The sequence below is a fragment of the Labeo rohita genome, chromosome 22 (assembly GCF_022985175.1).
Source record: "Labeo rohita strain BAU-BD-2019 chromosome 22, IGBB_LRoh.1.0, whole genome shotgun sequence".
NCBI classification, from domain to species: domain Eukaryota; kingdom Metazoa; phylum Chordata; class Actinopteri; order Cypriniformes; family Cyprinidae; genus Labeo; species Labeo rohita.
In genome coordinates, this window is record NC_066890.1 from 30,684,240 (window position 1) to 30,706,856 (window position 22,617).

At 35.3% G+C, this 22,617-nt stretch overlaps 1 protein-coding gene across 1 annotated transcript in view; it reads right to left on the reverse strand.

The window, feature by feature from the left end:
• Nucleotides 1–910: 910 nt before the first annotated feature.
• The window catches only part of cbarpb (CACN subunit beta associated regulatory protein b), a 30,520-nt gene continuing 8,813 nt past the window's right edge, over nucleotides 911–22,617 (reverse strand). Inside the window, 8 exon segments of the mRNA XM_051095280.1 lie at nucleotides 911–5,375; nucleotides 8,500–8,552; nucleotides 8,554–8,690; nucleotides 13,719–13,953; nucleotides 14,113–14,265; nucleotides 17,990–18,161; nucleotides 19,514–19,676; nucleotides 19,896–19,957. Of these exon segments, the coding sequence (XP_050951237.1) occupies nucleotides 3,950–5,375; nucleotides 8,500–8,552; nucleotides 8,554–8,690; nucleotides 13,719–13,953; nucleotides 14,113–14,265; nucleotides 17,990–18,161; nucleotides 19,514–19,676; nucleotides 19,896–19,957 (2,401 nt within the window). The 3' untranslated portion in view covers nucleotides 911–3,949.

Consider the following 22,617-nt stretch of genomic DNA (forward strand, 5'->3'; position numbering starts at 1 on the left):
GTAAAATGATCAGTTATTTTCTTTTCTTTTTCATATATACTTTAAATGTATATACCACAAATGCTCATTTTGCATTAGTTCGACGTCACGCATTACGTAATCACATTGGAAAGGTCATGCGTGATGTAAGAGGGAGTACCGATCCAGTTTTTACAAAGCAAATGTGCAAAGAAAGTCAAACGCCCTTTACAAAAAAAGGTAAAACAATGAAATGGAGTTTTCCACCATACGCTATACCTTTTTCGACTGAAGTACACAAACAAAGACTTAATCGCGCGTGACCTTTCCAACATAATTGTGTAATGAGTGAAGTCATGGACCCGCATCACAGAGCTAGTGCAAGATGAGCATTTGTGGTTAAAAAGAATATAGTTTTATTTTTTTAGTATATGACCAGTCATTTCACTAGACAAGACCCTTATTCCTCGGCTGGGATCATATTTTCCTAAAAAAATCAGTTATTCTGTGTACAAGTTTTGATGCCAAACTGTGATCAAACATTTGGTCCCCAATAGAGAAATGAATCTCAAAAGCCTCAATAGGTTTGGTCATCTTCAATTCAGATGAGGAACATTGAGTACAGCAGAGGGTCATGAATAAATAGGATGTGTCAGTGGTCTTTGTTTGTGTCGTCATGCAAATGATTGATAGCCGCTATCACAAGCGTAAAGGCCCTTTCCCATTCTCCCTGGTTACCCGAGGTTGCTATTGATTTAGAATCATAATGACTGTACAGCCATCTTTAATTTATTAGCTTGGCTGATATGAATATTTGATGTTCCCAAAGGGATATTTCAGCACCTAAGATGGAGAACGGCAGGGTGGAACATAGACAGGTGCTGATAACGGTTTGCCGGAGCGAACAGGCAATCTCTTGATCTTGAGATGAAAAACGAAAAGGACTCAGGCAAAGTCATAATGCATCATTCTTTATTGACTAGTTGGAAAAACATAACATGAAAATAAACGTTTAGATTGGTTGGTCCCTCAAGGCTCAGTAGATCTAGAACAAGAAGATCCAGGTAAACAAAACAAACGTTCAGAAAGCTCGCCTCGCTCTCTCTCTCTTTTTTTTTTTTTTTGACTGAGTAATTAGTCAAGCAGATTTTTACAGATTTTTTTCTTTTCTAAATGGAAATTTGCACATAAATATATTTTCTCTTTCATTGAAATATAGCCAGCAATAGAAATAATCATTTTTGTCCATGGAAATATGGCAAAAAATCTCATCGAGTCAGCAAAGCGGAACTTCTAAAATAACAGACTCCTTAAAATACTTTACAATATGTTAGTACCAAGTCTATTTCTTTTTATTCTCAGAGTCACACAAAAAATATCTGTCTTTTGGTGCTTCATTTTGGATCTTCTAAACAATAATTTGTCATCACATGCAAATCTATACACAGTAATCCATCAACCGACAGGCTATTTGATTGTGCACACATCACCCGAAGGTCCCGACTAGGTTTATGTCAAATCCAAGACATAGACTATTCTAGTGCCTGCATTGGGACCTCATTGTGCTTATATACAATTCTACTTTCCTTTGTACAAATTTCGATGTCCCTGACATGTTACGGATTACAGTGAATCAAAACCAAGGACCGGATTTGTAATCACTAACACTGGTGTACATGTTTTTGATAATGCAATTTATGTTTTTAATAACCTTTGTAAGGTAATTTGGCCTATTCAGTTATGATCAAACTTGGTCATAAGAAATAAGTGCTATACTGAGATTTGACCATAACACTTGCTTACAGTTGACAGTTCATCCAAAAAACAGAAATACTGGCATCATTTACTCACCCTCATGACATTCCAAACATGTATGACTGCCCTTCATGTGTTGAACACAAAATTTTTGTCTATGCAATGAAAGTTAATGACTTTCATTGGATGGACTTTTTTGGATGAACTATCTCATTAAATGTTAAACACACAGGAAGGCACCGTATTAATCATGTGAGATGGTCAGTACACCTTTCGTTTAGCCAGAAACAATCAATCGGCTTATCTGAAGCTGTCTTTTTTTCGCCATTGTTAATCACTCTATGCACATCAGTCATTGTTCACCTAGATAATGAAAGGCTTTTATTTCTGGACAGGGCACTTCAGCTGCACCCTAAATAGTACATGTCGCTTTTAGAGTACTACTCAGCAGCTCAAAACAATTGCCCTAAAAGGCCACACGACAATGTGAGCCTTCATAGACAAGGCCTGTGGATGCTACCCAAGGTTCTTCTTCATTACATCAAAAGCCTCTATATATCTTCCAAAGGCCTTTTCTGAGAGTCCGCCAAGGACAACCTTTTGTTTTCATGCTTACAGGGTCAAACCCATAATTATCAATACAGAACGCAATCCATACTGTGATCTGACAGGTGTGAATGGTAGAATCCCATTTTATTGGGTAATTCAAATCAATGTGAATGGTGCCGTTTGTACCGAGATTCGACAATTGCTTATGCTGGGCAGTGGGATTTGCTTTAAGTCAGTGGTTCACAACTCCAGTCCTCCAGGCCCACTGCTCTGCACATTTTGTATGTCTCCCTCATTTACCACACCTGATTCAGATCATTAGCTCGTTAGGAGAAAGATTCATGAACTGAACTGAGTGTGTCAGATTCAGAAACATACAAAATATGCAAGTTGAAAACCACTGTTTTAAGTGACTGTAAATGACGTAGCATGTGCAGTCGTCAACCTCTAGGGATTCTTGTATTGGTGATTTTCATGTAAAAGTAATGCTAACGAACACACAGAGCTCATTTTGTGAAATACATGCAAGAAAAGGCATGCCCTTCTCACAATGAAATTCATAAAAATATCTCAGGCCTGATTCAAACCCTTAGAGAGGCTTATCTGTGATTATTATTTTGCAGGACTGTTCGCACGTGTTGCTTACAGTGTTTTCATGTTTAATCTTTCAACAATTTGGCACTGAATACTCGAAAATCATTCGATCAGTTCTCACAGATATGATAAACGATACAGAACAAATGATACAATTACGATGAAAAGCATAATAATAATAATTCATTGATCATAAAATTACTGTATCTCACAAAGAGGCAGTTTTAACCATTCAATACTTCAATGATAAAATAACGCTGTTAAATGACAAGGACACTTAATAATGGATTGCAAACATGTCGGTGGGGAACAAGCTAACACGGCTAGTGTTTTAGTGCAACTAATCCCATCTTATTTACCCTAAATTACAAACACTGTGATGTTAAAATGGGAAAGACTTGTTTAATTAGAAACTGGACCAGTGCCATGGTGTTTCAGATATGCTGTTGTTTGTCTACCCATTTCTACAGTTTATTCCAATTATGATTATAGTTTACAAGATTTTTATTCTAATATTTGATTTTAAATCTGAAAGCAGGTTTAGCTAGACAAAAACCCAGATGCTAATAATAAATAGAATTGATTATTTGACAACTTCAGAAAGTAAAATATAGTAACCAAATGGAGGGCTAGCTTGTACATTTAAAAACAAGTAAAAGAAAATAATTGGGGTCATGAACAGACATCCGGATAGGCAGCATTGCAAAATAAGTCATGCAATTACAAATATAATCATTCTTTAATCTAATAGCACCCAATTTCACAGTGGATTACCTAGTGCAGAGAAAATATTGGCTTTTGAAGTCAACGAGTAGCTAAATGGAGCGCTTTAATAACAGACTTTGACATTTCATTTGTTTAAGACTTGGTGCGTTGAGCAACATGAGGTATGAGCCTTAATTGCTGTTTATTTAACACTGAGCATGGAAGAAATGTCTCTACACCACTGGTCCAGGACAGAATGACAATGATTTCAACACCATTTAAATGACCAAAGCAAACCTGTTCCAGTTTGGAGCCAATGTCGATCAAAACTTTGGACCTGTAGTTGCCGCAAAGTGTTCTTGTACGAGGAGATGAAGGGAGCCACATGCTACACTGGACTGTGATCGGGCGATGTGTAGGTCACAGTCACTGCACTACACTCGGGCACTTCCCTGGTCCTGCGGAGATCCGAGTACAGACGTTCTTCGAGGGTTGCCGCTAGCTTATCGCTCAGCTCTTCTGTGATTGTCTGTGGGCCATAGTTTGTACGTTCATCAGGAGGTTCAGGCGGTGGCAATGTTTGCCTAGAGTTCTCCCGGCCCACCGGCTGCTCTCCAGCAATGTCACTCATTGGAGGGGGCTGCGATGCCTCAAGGACTTCCTTTTCGTTGATGGTTCCGCTGCTTTCGGTACTGGAAGATATTCTTATCTTGTCGGGATCCACGTCAACAGCAGTGTCCTGATCTGCCTTGGGTGTCTCGGGAGTACTGGTTGCACCTTCGCTGTTCTCTTCATCAGGTGCACTAATGATTCGTGGGAGCGTGCTGTGGTAGCTAGTCTCTAGAGGATAGTTGACAGTTTCGCCCCGTCGGAGCGGAGTGCGGTACCGGTCAAAAGAGGATTGGAAGCGCTGGCCGGGGTCGCTGTACTGTTTGGAGCGTTGCCACTGCTTGCGCAGATGCACGCGGGAACGATGCTTGGAGCGCAGCGGAGACTCCTGCTGATCGAACTGCGGGTCATGCCGCAAGAATTCATGGAAAAGTGCGTCGGTTTTCTCATCAATGCTGTAGTCGCGGCGGGAAAGGATGGGGGGATGAGGTTGAGCATCGCGCTGAGTGAACATCTGGCCGTAGGGGGACCACAGCATGGTGCTCTTGTCCGTTTCCACTCCGTCCACACCACCGCTGGCACCCGCAGGTTCCTCTTCAAGTTCTTCGTCGAAGATGTCCGTGTCAAAGCTCTCGCATACAGTACCCTTGCGACCCGAACTGAAGAAGTGCCTGCGCTCCACGGCGGAGCCGTCCTTACTGCTACTGGTGCTTCCAAACAGTCGCAACTCCTCGGGAGCACGCGAAGGTGCCTCTATCGAGGCGTAACCGCTGTCCATTTGGAGCAGCTTGCGGTTTCCAGTCTCCCCGTCACTCCCTCTTTCAGAATCGACACTATCCTGTTTGCGACCTTTCTCCAGTCCCTCGTCTTGAGGCAAGTCCACATCCCCCTCCATCTCATCCCCGATATCCTGCGAGGGGTACCTAGGCAGTCCTCCCATCTCGGTCTTACCCCCTAAAGAGCACACACTGTCTGCATCACTACGAACGGAGTCTTTGTCATTGTTGCTGCTCTGGTCAGACGAGACATACCGTTCGAGGGAGGCACGAAGAGTCCAGATATCACGGTACAAGGTCTGAGGTTCTAAGCTCTCCTGATGGTAGCCCATTCCAAGACTTTCATCCGGGGCCTCGGAGGTGAGGCCGATCACCCCGGGACCCATCGCTCTGCTGCAGCTGGGCTCCACCATCACCTCCACCTCTAACCTGAAGGACAGCACACATATGAAATCAGTCAAGCTTGTTTTCTTAAATATAGTCGTATTTCTTTAGCAAATGACACAATGTAGCACAACATCTGTTTTATGTCAGTGTGGGTCTGTAAAATAAATTTAATTTAAATTTATTTTTCCATTTTGTTGAAGCTTTGAGCCAGGATTAAAGGGATAGTTCACCCAAAAATGCAAATTCTGTAATTAATTACTCGCCCTCATGTCGTTTCAAACCTGTGAGACCTTTGTTCATCTTCGGAACACAAATTAAAATGCTTTTGATAAAATCCGAGAGCTTTCTGGCCCGCCATAGATAGCAAGGGTCCTTCCAAGTTCAAGATCCAGAAAGGTACCAAGAACATCGACAAAACAGTCAATGCAAGATCAGTGGTTCAACCATAATTTTACGAAGCTATGAGAATTCCTTTTGTGCACAAAAAAATAACAACTTTATTTAACAATTCTCAACAATTCTTAGTTTTGTATATATATATATATATATATATATATATATATATATATATATATACACATATATATACATTCTCGTAACTTCATAAAATTATGGTTGAACCACTAATGTCACATGGACTATTTTGTCAAAGTTCTTGGTACCTGTGATACCCAGGAAGGTCTACGGAGGGTCAGAAAGCTCTCAAATTTCATTAAAATTATCTTAATTCATGTTCCAAAGATGAACGAAGGTCTTACAGGTTTGGAACGACATGAGGGTGAGTAATTAATTTTTAGAATTTTTATTTTTGGGTAAACCCTTTAAGACATGTTTTACCTTTCATATATTTTTAAATATTTTTGCAATATTTATGTAACATTCTTTTTTTGAAGATTTATTTTTGGTGTTTTTGCCTTTATTATAATAGGACAGTGTGGGGCAGACAGGAAGCGTAGTGGGAGAGAGAGGGGGGCCGGGATTGGGAAAGGACCTCAAGCCAGGATTCGAACTCGGGACACCCGTAGCACACTGATGTTGGCGCGGCCCACAAGGTTATCTGCACCAACATAGTTTTTATATAACAATTATATAAACTTACAAACTTACTATACTAAACTATACTACATTTTAAAACTTAAACTTGCAGTGCTCCAAAAACAATAATAAAACACAAAGCAATTTTTTAAAGGAATAATAAAAATTTTAGTTTAACAATATCTGAGGGGACATCCACACAGAGATGCGTTTAGCTGTATACATACAAATTTTATATCATATTGGTGTTTCATCCCGACAGATCTGGCATTTTGGGAGCTTGAAACTGCTATTTTTGAAACCGCGTCCCAGAGTAAATAAATCTGAAAATGGCACCCTTGTATTTTCATGTGTACAGCCAATTTGTATATTTTGTGAAACGATAATGTCATCACCCTAGTCAGACACTGCTACGTCACGTAAAAGCAACAGCAACATCAACAAACAATGAATGACTGCATTTTTAGTAACTAACATTAACACAGATGGACAGTGTAAAAAATGTATTGTTCCATGTTTATCTTCTTGTTCTTGTAGGGTTTGTATACAACACAAGATTTCAACGCGAGATCAGTGGTTCAACCATAATTTAGCTATGAGAATAGTTTTTGTGCACAAAAAAATAACAACTTTATTCAACAATTCTTTGTTTTGTGTGTATATATATATATATATATATATGTGCACATCTGGTGTGTACAATCGTGGTCCGAAGTGCCACAAGTGTCTACAAAAACTTTTGTGTATCTCAAAAAAACATGGCCACCACTGGCCGATGTAATTTGAGCACCTGTTAGACAAGGTTAACGGAGGCCGATTGGAACGAAACTTGGTGCATCTGTTCAACTCACAGCCCCAAAGGTCCAAGAGCAATTTGAAAGAAATCGGCCATTCGCATTTTCGATGATATCACATTTTGCAAGGGCGTTAATAGTATTCTCGTAGCTTCATTAAATTATAGTTGAACCACTGATGTCACATGGACTATTTTGTTGAAGTTCTTGGTACCCTTGGTACACAGGAAGACCCTTGGTGTCTATGGAGGGTCAAAAAAGCATGTTTTACCTTCTATATATTTTTAAATATTTTCACAATATTTATATAACATTCTTTGTTTGAAGATTTTTGTGTCGGTTTTAGTGGTTTCATGTGTACGCAGATAATTCTTGAGGCGCTGTGTTTACAGAAAAAAAAAAAAAAAAACAGGTCGGATAGGGAAAGCTCTGGCTTTGTATGGATGAGCCCTAAAACTGAGGTTAACCAGTCAACCTGATTAACTGACTAGTCTAAACTAGTTGAGTAGTTAACCACTGTGAACCAGCCCTACTTTATTATTTCATTTGAAAATGCCACAGTATTGCACAACATCATGTTTTATCTCAGCGTAGGTCTTCATTACTGTTTAAAGTTTGGGGTATGCTCATCAAGGTTGCATTTATTTGTTATTATCAGTGTTGAAAATTTTACTCTGTAGCTGCTTTATTTTTTATAGAAACCCTGATACATTTTTATCAAGTTTATCTGATGAATAGATCAGCAAAACAGCATTTATGTAAAATAGAACTCTTTTGTATATTATAAATGTTTTTAATGTCATGTTTGATTACTTCAATGTGTCCTTACTGAATAAAAGTTGACCTCAAACATTTAAATGGTAGTTTATGTCAAATAAATATGTTTATTTTCCTTTCCGTTAAAGCTTTGAGTCCAGATTCAGAGATGTTAAAACAGATGCCTCCATTAGTGCACAGATGGTTGTGACTCACTCTGTGATGGTTAATTTGAGGAGACCAGTACTGACAGATACAGGAAAGTCAGTCGAAATAGGTAAGCAAATATAAACAAATATACTAATTTTCATAAACATGTGTCTGGTCGTTCTTGGCCCATTTTGCAAGACAAATGCAAATCGATTGCTAAAAAAAATACCAAAAGGTGCACTTGTGGTATTTAGCCAAACCACTACCATTTGTAAAGCAAAGCTTTTTGCACTGTAAGCTGATGATGCCATGATAAGGCAATGCGATCAGCGCGCTGAGATCAGTTCAGCATGGAATGGGGTCTGCTGTATGAGGCGTAGTGAGGCAGATGGTTGCTATAGCGAATGCATGGGCGAGGCAATTAAAGATACCTGCCGAGGGAGGGTGGGGGTGTGGAAGGGGGGGATAGAAGGCGTGGACTGGGTCTTGGGGGGGCAGTAGGTGACGTCCTTGGTGCGAGCAATGTACTGAATGAGGTCGATGTGATGGGCGTCATGCTCTTCCTGGTCCATGCTTTCGCTGGCTGCGCGCTGCCGCTGGAACTGCCTCCGCTTGGGGGAACCTGTACGGATGACGTGAATCAGTAGTGTCACAAAGCAATTTAAAATGCTAAAATGAAACAAAATCGACACATTTCAGCTTTTAATTAGTCAATGACTAATTGGTCCACCAAAAAAAAAACCTGTATAAGCCAACTGTAGTCGCAAATTCCATCGTTACCAACATAGCTCAACAATGAATTCTCACCACTTTTACCATTGTTTACAAAGCGAACATGCAGAGAAAGTCAAGTGGCCTTTACAAAAAGAGGTAAAACAACGATGTTGGGCGATTTTGAAGTTGGATGAGAAAATGAGATTGAGTTTTTCGTCCTACACTACCTTTCTGAACCGGAGCACACAGAAGAAAAATAACCATGCGATTACATAATGCGTGTGGCTGAGGCAGTGCAAGATGAACATTTGCGGTTAAAAAGTATATAATTTTGATTAGGGGTTCAAGTGCGTAGCGCTGAAACCCTACTGTAATTGTTAGAATGGTATGGATCATCGATCTCCATGTAAAACTGATCATGCAGACCAAACCGTAAGTCGTAGAGACTTGAAACTTGGAGAGATGGTAGTACTCACACTGACTACAACGTGACCAAGGCTCACCCCAACTGGCCTGACGGGGGTGCTACAGCGATCAAAAGTATGTAATCGCGCATAACTCCTAAACCAGGGGTGCTCAACCCTGTTCCTGGAGATCGACCTTCCTGCAGAGGTTCCAACCCAAATCAAACACATTTGATAATTATCAAGTAATTATCAAGTGCTCCTTCAGATCCTTATTAGTTGGTTCAGGTGTGTTTGGTCAGGGTTGGAGCTGAACTCTGTCCTAAACCATCAGCACTTTTTGAAAAACCTACTTCTGCATACTAGTCCTAGGTTTTTCGGTTTCTCTGGAGAGTGAATATTAATAAATATCAAAAAAAAAAAAAAAGCTCACTCACTGTTGCAAAGGGGCGCCCAAACGTTTGAAAGGGCTGGGCCACTAGTAGTAAAATGCCTGTAACTCTTGAACGGAATGAGATCTCCAGCAAACTCAAAACACTTATGTAAGAGCTCAATCTAAGGTCACAGGGGGGAAAATGACAGAGCTTGGACACTTGGTGGTGCTATCAGAGGAAAAAAAATCATAAAAAATGGCTATAACTGCACAACCATTTGTCCTATCAACATGAAACGGTGTGTACACAGTGTGTACAGTCGTTGTCCAAAGTGCCACAAGTGTCTACAAGGACTTTTGTGTATCTCAAAAAAACATGGCCACCACTGGCCAATGTAATTTGAGCACCTGTTAGACAAGGTTAACGGAGGCGGATTGGAACGAAAATTGGTGCATCTGTTCGATTCTCAGCCCCAAAGGTCTGAGAGAAATTTGAAAGAAATCGGCCACTGGGGGGCAGTATTTTTCAACGGCGTAAATGATAGTACATCACCCATTTTTTTGTACATACGCACAATATTTGTATCATACTACAGAACTCCTTATTCCGGACAACTTCGCCTCTACAACCACTGCTGTCAATCAAACCGTTTGTTAAATGATTGAGAAGATGTAAAAAACCTACTTAGCGAACTAGTCCAAGGTTTTTCACTCAATCTGGAAAAAACACTGCAGTACAATTCTCTAGACTCTCTAGGCCTATAATTATCCAAAAAAAAAATATGAAATTTACCCTTTGGGAAGCTATAACGATGTCGTTTAGAAAAGGGGCCTGTCCAAATTTACCCAAAATCCTTAAATCCTAAAGGAAAACTCAAAACTTCACGAAACCTACTGAGCATATGCGACAGGTGATTTTAAACAAGCATGCAAGTTTTAAGGGGATCAGACCACAGCTGGCACTATAACACTCATAAACATTAAAAAAGACATGCCACTTTCCGGGGACACATTCAGCACAGAATTTCCAAATTGCCTAAAATAACCAGGTGTTGGCTGTTTGTACGTGTCCCCATAAAGTGGCACGTCTGGTCACTCTATTCTATAGTAAATTACCTGGATTTGCCAAAAATGCTTTTTTAAATCATTGATTTAGGTGGGTACTGCCTTGCTATATAATATGCAATGTCTTTTTCCATATATGCTTAAATGCCTTAAGCGACTGAACCTCAGTAATCGCTGCTTGCAGCTATATTTTATTTTGTTATTTTTATTTTTTTAGAAAATGACCTATTGTTTCGCTTAATAAGACCGTTATAATCCACATATATACAAAACCAGCACAAACACAGCATATGGAAAACTAAAAACATTTTCAATTCATTAACTCATCTTCCAATTCTCGAATAATGGATTTCAGCCTCTCCTTTTTTGCTTTCTAAATGTAGTGCATTAGCTTTAATGCATTCAGAAACGTAATTAACATATTAACAATATAACATGTATCTTATTTGTTGCCCTGGGCATCGAACGGTGGAAATCCATTAGATGGAGAGCATAGCTTTTATCATGACCGTATTGTTTCAGAGAATAAAAAACACTAAGCGTTTGGGACGCTAATTTTCGCTGTCTTTCTTTTAAAAAAACAAAGTTTGGAATGGAAGAGCCCTGCGTCAACCGGCCATCTGCTTGAGAGCGAGTCTTGGCACTCAAATACAGCAGCTTTGTCTTGGCTGAGAGAATATTCTATAGTCTGCTACACATACACACACACAGCCGAACCATTTTTCTGCTTTGTGCTACATGAAGGCACTAAAACTCTATTAAGGTCTTCAATCATTTTTCCACGGTAATACACAATGCAGGGGCTAAATGAAAAGCAAAGAAACATTCAATATTGCTTTGCATCCCCTAAGGCTAGGAAACTGATCGCTTCACAGGTTCATAACACTGTCTGTACTTTCCACAGCAGTGTTATCTCACTTCCTTTCATGCTGACAGACCTGAGAGGATAAATCCAGAGACATTTACAGTAATACTTATATAGCGGCAGCTTTTTTATTAATCTATTCATTCATGTTTATTAATTCATTCAAGTCCCATTAGCTACACAATGCACTTTGCTCATATTTAAAACATGAGGTAGAATAATACCATACTTGCGCTGTCTGAGCACTTTTGTCACGTCAGTGAATTAGTATAATACAGAGGTAACAAAATTAGGAGAAGAAAATGAGCAAAATTAGAACTTTTTGGCACCATTCATACCATTGTTCAACACTTTGAGGAACATATGAAAAACACTAGGCTCTGCATAAACGTTCATATACACCACCATTCAAATGTTTTTTTTTTTTTTTTGTATTGTTTTGTTTTTTTAAATTAATATGTTTATTCAACAAGGATGCTGTTATTTTGAACTTTCTATTAATCAAAGAACTCTCGGGGAAAATTCATGGTTTCCTTAAAAATATTAAACTGTAAAAACTCCTTTCAGGATTGATAATAATAAGAAATTTGACTTCAGCATATTAGAATGATTTCTGAAGGATCATGTGACATTGAAAACTGGAGTAATGATGCTGAAAATTCAGATTTACCATTACAGGAATAAATTACATTGTAAAATATATGAAGAGTTTATTTGCAAAAACAGATAACACTAATTTAATTTTTTTTTAAATCATCATGTTTTTTTTTATTATGTTTTCATGTTTTTATTGTGTTTATCTGTTTTTGCAAATGAACTCTTCATAATCAAATAGAAAACGTTTATTTTTAAATTGTAATAACATTTCATATAATTGTTTTTACTGTGCTTTTGATCAAATAAATTCAGCCCTAGTAAGTATAAAAGCCTTCTTTTAAAAACATTTTTAAAAAATTTTAACGATATTGTATTTTTAAGTAAAATATTAAAATATATATTTTAATTATTTGTCTAATTAAAAATAATTAAATGTTAAATATTTTACAATTTCTAATTTAAAAATGCAAGGCATTAAAAAAAATAATGAAATTCACATCTCACAATTCTAACTTTTTTCCTCGGAATTGTGATACAAGCTCTCAATTCTGACTTCTCTCTCAGAATTCTGAGATGTAAACAATTCACAATTCTGACTTTATTTGTTGCAATTGCGAGTTTATCTTGCAATTCTGACTTTTTTTTGCAATTGTGAGTTTATATCTCACAATTCTGACTTTATTTCTCTTAATTGCACATTTATATCTCGCAACTTTTACTTTTTTCTCGCAATTTCAAGTTTATATCTCACAATTTTGACTTTATTTTTTGCAATTCTGACTTTATTTCTCGTAATTAGTTTATATCGAGTTTATATTCTGCAATTCTGACTTTATATTTTGCAATTCTGACTTTATTTCTCGTAATTGGGAGTTTATCTCGCAATTCTGACTTTATTTCTCGTAATTGGGAGTTTATCTCGCAATTCTGACTTTATTTCTCGTAATTGGGAGTTTATCTCGTAATTCTGACTTTATTTCTCGTAATTGGGAGTTTATCTTGCAATTCTGACTTTATTTCTCGTAATTGGGAGTTTATCTCGCAATTCTGTCTTTATTTCTTGTAATTGGGAGTTTATATCGCAATTCTGACTTTATTTCTCGTAATTGGGAGTTTATCTCGCAATTCTGACTTTATTTCTCGTAATTGGGAGTTTATATCGCAATTCTGACTTTATTTCTCATAATTGCAAGTTTATCTCGTAAGAAGATAAACTCGCAATTATGAGAAATTATGAGAAATAAAGTCAGAATTGCGATATAAACTCCCAATTACGAGAAATAAAGTCAGAATTGCGAGATAAACTCCCAATTCTGACTTTATTTCTCGTAACTGCAAGTTTAATAGTATAGTAATTTATAATAGTATAATTTTGTATTCAGTGGTGGAAATTGGCTTCCATAAAATCTAAAAAAAAACAACCCTAAATTTCAAAAGATATCCTAAAACTAAATCATTTTAATCAGTATAGTCCATGAAAACTTGTAGAAAAAAAAACTGCTTTAAACAACAGAATATAGCAATATTCATGTTTCATTAGCACAGCCTGTTTATTCGTGATGAAATTAGCACCCTACATTCACACCGGATGCTTTCTTTAATCTGCTGCCAGCTCTTGGATGTGTCACTGACCTCTCATGTCTAGACTTGAAGCTCTCTGGCTGCTGTCGAACTTCCACTTTTTGATCTTGAAGTAGGGACTCGCTCCCTCCAGGCTGGCATGTCGGCGGAGCTTGGTGAAGAACTGCAGCATGGGGCCCTGCGGGGCTCCGCCAGAGGAAGAGAGGGCCGTGGACGAGGCCGACGCACCCTCTCTACCATTACCCATGATGCCCGTGCTCCTCCCGAGTCCTCCTCTGACCTCCAGCTGTTTGTGTTCATAAGATTACATAAATGCGATTTACAAATGAACAATCGGATGAGCCGCTGTTATGAGTTTGTGACTCAAATGAACTTTCAATTGTCTGTTCGCATGGACTGTGTTAGGATGTGTCAATGGTTGAGTGTATCAGTGTGTGTGACTCACTAGACACGGACTGGACGGCTCAGGACCGACTGCTGTGATGCTTTCACAGAACGTTGTGTCCACAGTGGAATTGAGAGCGTCGCCAGGAAGGGCAGAGCTGGGACTGAGACTCCGACTGGTCAGGGCAGTCTGGGGCAATGAACATATTGGTGGCTGTGCATATGACAAACACAGTGGCCGGTTATTATTTTAGCAGTAATGAGACACAAACCTGAACATACACTATGATGAATGTTTGTTAAAGCTTCAGACTGTATAACTTTTTTGGAGCAGCATTCTAATGTCCTAATCAGGTGAGGAAACATTTCTAAAATTTGACAACCATTTTCTGTGAATGTGCAAGATTTCCAATTTATTAGTCACTATTGGTAAATAACTAGGAGAATAAGCAGCAAATGCTAAAACTACTTGCGCTACAAACCAGTGTGTTTATGTTTATGTGTTTATATGCTCACCTATCATTAATCGACCTCAAATATAGATTTTCATCTGAAATAGTTAAGTACGTAACTTTACGTGGCCCCTCAATCTAATGTTAACCTAAAAAAATGTGCGCTATATAAGAAGCTGAACAGTAGCCCGCCAGTGCGGTCACTCAAATACTCAGACATTTTTGGACATACAGATAAAAGTAATACATCTTACAGATCTGTAAAGACTCTATGTTTATTTGTGCGCACTCAGAATAACAACGAAACGTTGCACTTTTGTAAAATAACGAAAGCTCAGTCTCTGTGAACTTGAGCACAAAACTTCGAAACTCTGTGTATACTTGTCTACTTTTAAATGAACCAATTCAAATAGAAAACAAATATTCTCAGATTATATCATCTGTATGAAACATGAAAACATGTAGGCCAGTGATGGGGACTCGAGTTGGAGACTCGGACTCGAGTGCGACTTAAGTCACACACACAGTGACTTCAGACTCGACTTGAGTTAAGTAATTTCACTTAAATGACAATTAATAGGTCATTTTCATTGCCATTTAAGTGAAATTATTGAACTTAAATATACAAGCTTGATAAAAAATGATCATTCTAAAGAAAATTTCAGATGGCACTTTTGTCTTTTGCATCTGAACTCTTCATATATTTCAGATCATTTGATTTGTTGCAATAGTGTTTTGCATTTAGCTACAATGTGATGTTTGACCATATTTGGTCTTTCTTAATTTTTGGTCTGTACTGTACTGTGTGTTCATGCTACAAGGCAAAATACAGATATTAACTTAAAAGTAAAGCATTCTTGGTGTTTTTGTCATGTTGCAATAGCCTGTTTACACTGATTATATACCAAAATCAAAGCTGATACTGTATGCTAATAGATAAAGGAGTCATTATAACATATTACATGCTTTGAATTCCTTATATATAGCTATGCAGTGTTGGATGGGTCGCTGTACGTGATGCAACACTTATTATAACCAGAGACTTAATATAATAAAGAGACTTGAGACTTGACTTGGACTCTAGCTCAGAGACTTGTGAGCATCTCTGATGTAGGCACATCACTAATGCGGAGACGATGAGTCAGTGTCACCGACTTCATCTCTTAAACTGAAAACAAAGAAAGCACTAGCTTATCAATAAGTTATAAAAACATTAATGCAGTCTACTTGCTGTTTTTCCCTGACACATTCATAATTATTAGATCCGCCAGTGCGCTGTGGCAAGCTTTTTTTGCATGCGCTTGAGTGCTTATTAGACTATGTAGGCAATTAAAGACTCATTATTATGATTTATATGGTTTATTAAAAGTGTGACTACTAGTCGACTAATGCTTAAAATGAACGATTACTAGTCAACCAGAAAAATCTTTAGTCGACGGCAGCCTAATGATGAAATATCCAGCTACTGTTCTTACCCATTTTTTTTTATTGCTTTTTGATTAGACTAGAAAAGAAATCGCTTATGCTCACCAGGACAATTCTGACTTTATATTAATAAAAAATAAATCTTATGTAACATTGTAAAGATCTTTACTGTCAGTTTTGATCAATGTATTGTGTTCTTGTTGAATAAAAGTATTAATTAATTAATTAAAAGTATTAATAATATTCAAAAACTAACTTTTACTGACCCCAAATGATAGTGTAAATGATGTATACTGTTTAACATGATCTTTTAATAGCAGTCAGTATACAGTGTTTATTATGGAAGCCCATTTCAGTCACTGAATAAAAAATAAAGTTATTTATCTCACAGTTATTACATTTTCCTCGCAACTGCAAATTTATATCTCGCAATTTAGATTTCATAACTTGCAATTGCGAGTTGTTAAGTCAGAATTCTGAGATATAAACTCGCAATTCTGAGAACATATCCTGTTAGCTAATCCTCTCATAATTGGATTGTTTAATTTGCAATTATATCTTGCAATTCTGTTTTTGTCGGAATTTATTTCTCACAATTGCGAGTTCTTATCATGCAGTTCTGAGAAAAAAGTCAGAACTGTGGGTTTATATCTTGTAATTCTGACTTTATAACTTGCAATTGCAAGTTTATATCTCACAATTTGGACAGAAAAAAGTCTGAATTGCGAGTTTGTATTATGATAAAAAAAAGTAAACTCGTAATTGCGAAAAAGTAAAAATTGCAAGTTTATATCTCACAATTTTGACTTTATATCTTGAGTTAAAAAATTCTGAATTGGGAGTTTTTATCATGCAATTATGAGAAAAAAGTCAGAATTACAGATGCAAACACAAAAAGTTTTTATCTCGCAATTCTGATTTTATAACTCGCAATTGCGAGTTTTATCTCCCAATTCTGATAAAAAAAAGTCAGAATTGCGAGAAAAAAGTCAGAATTGCAAGTTTATATATCAACTTGCAATTATGACTTTTCTGAGAGAAAAAAAGTCTGATTTGCCAGTTTGCATTGTGATTAAAAATAGTCAGAATTGCAGATGCAAACTCATAATTGCGAAAAAAGTTCAGAATTCCAAGTTTATCTCGCAATTTTGAGGTTATAGCTCACAATTCTGAGATCATAAAAGTCTGAATTGCGAGTTTGTATCATGAAATTGGGAAAAAAGTCAGAATTGCCGATGTAAACTCGCAACTGTGAAAAAGTCAGAATTGCCGAAGTAAACTCGCAATTGAGAGAAAAGTCAGAATTGCTGAAGTAAAGTCACGACTGTGAAAAAAATTCAGAATTGAGAGATAAAAACTCGCAATTGCCTTTTTTTATCTGAGAATATATATTTTTTTTTTTAAAAATCTGAGTTTGTATCACGCAATTATGAGTAAAAAGTCAGAATTGAGGATGTAAACTCAACTCGCAATTATGACTTTCTATCTCTCAATTCTGAGAAAAAAGTCTGATTTGCGAGTTTTCGCTGTGATTAACAAAATCAGAACTGCAGATGTAAACTCGTAATTGCGAGAAAAATCAAGATTGCAGATGTAAACACAATTGTTAGAAAAAAGTCAGAATAGTGAGATAAAAAGTCGCACTTACTTTTTTTATTTTTTATTCAGTGGTGGAAACTGGCTTTTTTAATAGTATATTGTACAGTATATTCTAGGTTAGTACACCATTCTGAACACAGCTGATTTCTTGTCAAGGCTCACATCGAAAAATGTATAATTTAAGAAAAAACGTATGATTAATTATCGCTTGTCACTTCATCATGACGTGGCTAAAGTAAAACAGGAGTAAAAGCTAACACGTTAAACATTAATAACCCCAATATTTGGATAAATCAATTCCTCCACTATAAAAAACATCTCTTTACACACCACATCACTTAACAAACTGACAATCCATCATGACCTCAATGCTTTTAACTGACCTAGAAAAATACGATCTCATGCTGCCCTTGTTATGACTGACATCATATTCTCCTATTAGCAGAGCAATGTGGCCGTCACCTGAAAAATCGAGAGGCTGGATTTAGCGACGGGGCGCGTTGTCATGGCAATACTGTTCTCTGATGACTCACACTCGTGGATGGTGAGTATCTGGAGGGCGGGTGAAGGGAGGTGGAGATGGGTGAGCCGCGCGTTCTTCAAGTGATGGAAGTCGCCCTCCGTAAGCGTGTACCTGAGGTGAGGCGGAAAAATGACACATGCTGGCTGGATTTATCACTTCATTATAGATTTACACCACAAATATATCACAGGAGTGTTTGCTGTGCAAGCTGTGCTTGTAGACAAATTGCATTGCCAAAAGTAGTCGACCAAAGAAACTGTAATGGTACATATGAAAGTAAATATGTAATTCATTCATTTAGTTGTTTATTTTCTAAATTTTAATGTGTGCGTGTGTGTGTATGTGTAAGAATGTAAGAATATATATATATATATATACATATATATATACATATTATATAATGATATATTATATAATGAAATTATATATCATTTTTTTTTATTCTATTCACACATTTTTAAAAAAACATAAAGCTATATATATATATATATATATATAACAGAGTTATATATATAATTCTTGATTACTTTAATGAAGTACGAAGTACATCTCAAACTAAAATATGTGTATTTTTAATCGTAAATAAATAAAATAGTAATTACATCTCAAACTAAAATATATCTAAAATATATATTTTTTAAATATATATATATTTTTGTTTGTTTGTTTGTTTAATATATATATATATATATATATATTAAAATATAAAAAATAAAACAATTCTTAATTACTTGAATAAAATAAATAAATATTTAGTATTTTTTTAAATATAAAACTATATGTATTTAATATATATATATATATATATATATATATAATTTAATTTCATATATATATATAATTTAAATTCTTAAAATATTTATGACGTACATCTCAAACTAAATGTGTATTTTAATTATATATTATATATATATATATATATATATATATAATTCTTAAAATATTTGTGAAATACTTCTCAAACTAATGTGTATTTTAATTATATATATTTACATATATAATTCAATGTTTATTTTATATATTAAATTTTTAATATATAATAATTTTATAAGTATAATTTTTATATTTTTTAAATACTTTTTGATGAAGTACACCTCATATATATTTATTTGATGATTCTTTATTTATTGTGCATACATTTTTATGACCTAACAAATTAAAAATACTTTTAAATATTCAGCATACTTTTTAATTACTACAAAAAGAAAAAGGTGATTAAAGCTAATTTTTTTAACAAAATATATATATATATATATATATAACTTTCCCTTACATGCCTTTAATTCTCAGAATCTTGATAAACAGGTTAATTCCCCTGTTATTCATCAACAGCTCATGCATCTGACAAGCCCAGATGTAAATGTAAAGCGCATACATAAATGAGTAATGAAAGCTGCAGTCTGCTGCGGCAGTGAGCGCTCTGTGTGTCTAGAGTGGGCGGCATGAGTGAGTGGGCGTCTGACCTTCGACCTTTCTCCTGTGTTTTCTTGCTGTGATCGAAAAGCGCTGCTTCGTTGAAGGAGACCCGGCGGCCAGTTGTGCCCGTGGAGAGGAAACGCTCCGTCTCCATGTCGTGGGAGCTGGCTGCCGACAGGCAATCTGACTCATCGACGCGAATCGTAATCTCTGTGCGGGGAGAGACGGATTAGACCAGAGGACATGTTTGTTTTTTCACATGATGCCCTCAGTTGATGTATGTGAGACTGTCGCTTAAACTTGACCTTGACACTTTACTTGAAGCGATATGTAAATACACATGGAAATGCATTACGTCTTTTCAGAAATAACTGTTACTAGGAGGTTGACATGCAACATGGAAATTATGTTTTTTAGTACAGTCCTTACCATGCACTGGCTGGGCCTCCTCAATATAGGTGGTGTTACTTTTCTCGGTGTCATCGCTAGCCCTGAGGCAAACAATGAACCTTCAATGCAAATACGTAACCAGTCAAATTCAAATTTACGTTCATCTCATTCATAACATGCAGAACTGGGTCATTCTCAAATGTGGTGACAGACATGTGCCTGGACTACACTCAAAAAGGCAGGAAAAAAGAAAGAAAGAAAAATTAACAAATCAAAGAAATCCCATATCAGGCATCATTTTATTCATTTATTAAATTATTATAGTTTCACTTTTAATTTATTTATGTATTTTGATTTTCTATTAAAAATTCCTTTTATCCCTTCTATATTATTATATTATATTATATTACATTTTTTACGATTTAAATTTTGGATTCTATTCTATTCTATTCTATTCTATTCTATTCTATTCTATTCCAGTCTATTCTATTCCAATCTATTATATTATTATAAAACTAGTATTAAATTATGTGAAATGGTTCTGTTTTTAATATTTTTATTATTTAAATTTTGGATTCTATTCTATTCTATTCTATTCTATTCTATTCTATTCTATTCTATTCTATTCTATTATTCTGTTAAAGTATTTTAATTTTGCATAAAAATCCCATTCATGTTATATTACATTATAATATATCATACTATATTACAAAGTTAGTTTTTATTAAATTATATGAAATGGTTTGACTATTGTTTTGCGCATATTTAAATTATTTTATTTTGCATTAAATATCCCTTTTATGATTATATAAATTATATTATATTATATTATAATAACAAAATGCAATACAAAATGGTTCTTTTTAGCACATTTTTTTCTAATTTAAATTTTGCATTAAAATCTTTTCTATTCTATTCTATTCTATTCTATTCTATTCTATGATTCTGGTTTTCACATTTTTTTATTATTTCTTTTTTCATTCAAATCCATTAAATTAAATTATATTATATTATATTATATTATATTATATTACATTATATTACATTATATTATATTATATTATGTTATATTATATTATATTATAATATATTTAATTATTAGTTATATTATTTTTTATTATATTATGTTAAAGTTACTAGTTTTAATTGTATGAAATGGTTCTGTTTTGCATATTAAAATACATTGTCAATTAAATTATTATAATATATTATATCATATTACATTTTCCATTACAATCCATTATATTATATTATATTATATTATATTATATTATATTATATTATATTATATTATTATATAAACTAGTTTTAAATTATATGAAATGGTTGTTTTGCAATTTTTTTATTTAAATTTTGCATTAAAATCCAATATGTCCATTACATTATTATATTATATTATATTATATTATATTATATTATATTTTCCATTAAAATCAATTATAATAAATTATATTATATTACATTATATTACATTATTATAAAGTAAGTAATTGTTTATTTAATGTAAAACAAATGTTTATATTTTGTTTCATTTGTGTTTGTTTCATTGGTGCCAATGTTAAAAAGTACTGAAATTCAAGAAAACATTAAAAACAATTAAAATTAAAACCAGTACACATTACATATGTACTAATTTTCAGGTAATCTATATGCTAGTACTGTATAGCCTATATATGAAACAATATAATAAATATAACTTAAGTTTACAGTCTTTTTCTTTCAAAAAACAAAGCACAAATACTGATGATGTCATCCTGCACTACACAGATTGGTGTCCAATCAAACGCTGTTTAGAATGAGAATGTCCCTCCCCCTAATACCACCTGCAATCAAAAGTACACTGTAAAAAAAAAAAAAATATATATATATATATATTTTTTTTTTACAGAGCTTATCAAGGATTACCGAAGTACATTTTATGATAAAATACAATTTTAGTTGTTCTACCTTAAACTTTAGTTTAATTGAAAGTGTTACTTGTCATTTCCTTGTAATTAAATAGAAAATTTACTATCAATTTAAGTGAAAATAGTTTCTCCACCAAGTGTAGTAAATCACTCATGGCTGCGATTTAATTAAAACCAATCGAGATGTCCTGCCAAAACATCATTTTACAGGCTCTTTAAACGTTGCGCAAGTGAGAAAGTCACGAGATTTCAAAAATGTCCCAGCTGTGAAGAATTGTGAAAAAAACTCTCATTCACATTCACCTGCACTGACATCCAAATAAATGCCTTATGATAGGCACAATAACAACACCGGCTTTATTGCGACAATATACAGTTTCATTCGCCATAAGGCACTGTGGGTAATGAGAAACTGGAAATGAGTTTCCAGTCCTCTAACCACAGTGAACGGTGGCACACTGCGAGTGTGTGTGTGTTTTAGTGGGTGTTGGCTAGAGTGCACTCTCTCCCGCACCAGGAGTGATTTATCGCGGCTGATGGCTGCTATGAGATCTCATTATACTCGTCATTTGTGTGAGCCTGCACTCCTCCAGGCTGCCTGGAGAGCAGGCAGACTCTACACCTCTCAGCAGCCACTGAGAAATACAGCCAGGCTGTGACGAATGTGCACAGAAAACATTTTCAGGGCTGAGCATCCTTGGCTTCACTAGAGGAACGGTTTATTCCAGTTGAATCTCTGTGCTACGGTTTTATTTGATGTGTAATTTAGTGTCAGACGTAATCATATGCATCATCTGTCAGCATGCAAACATCACGCTGTAAGTGAGAATTGTAAGCTATGTGTTCAATATACA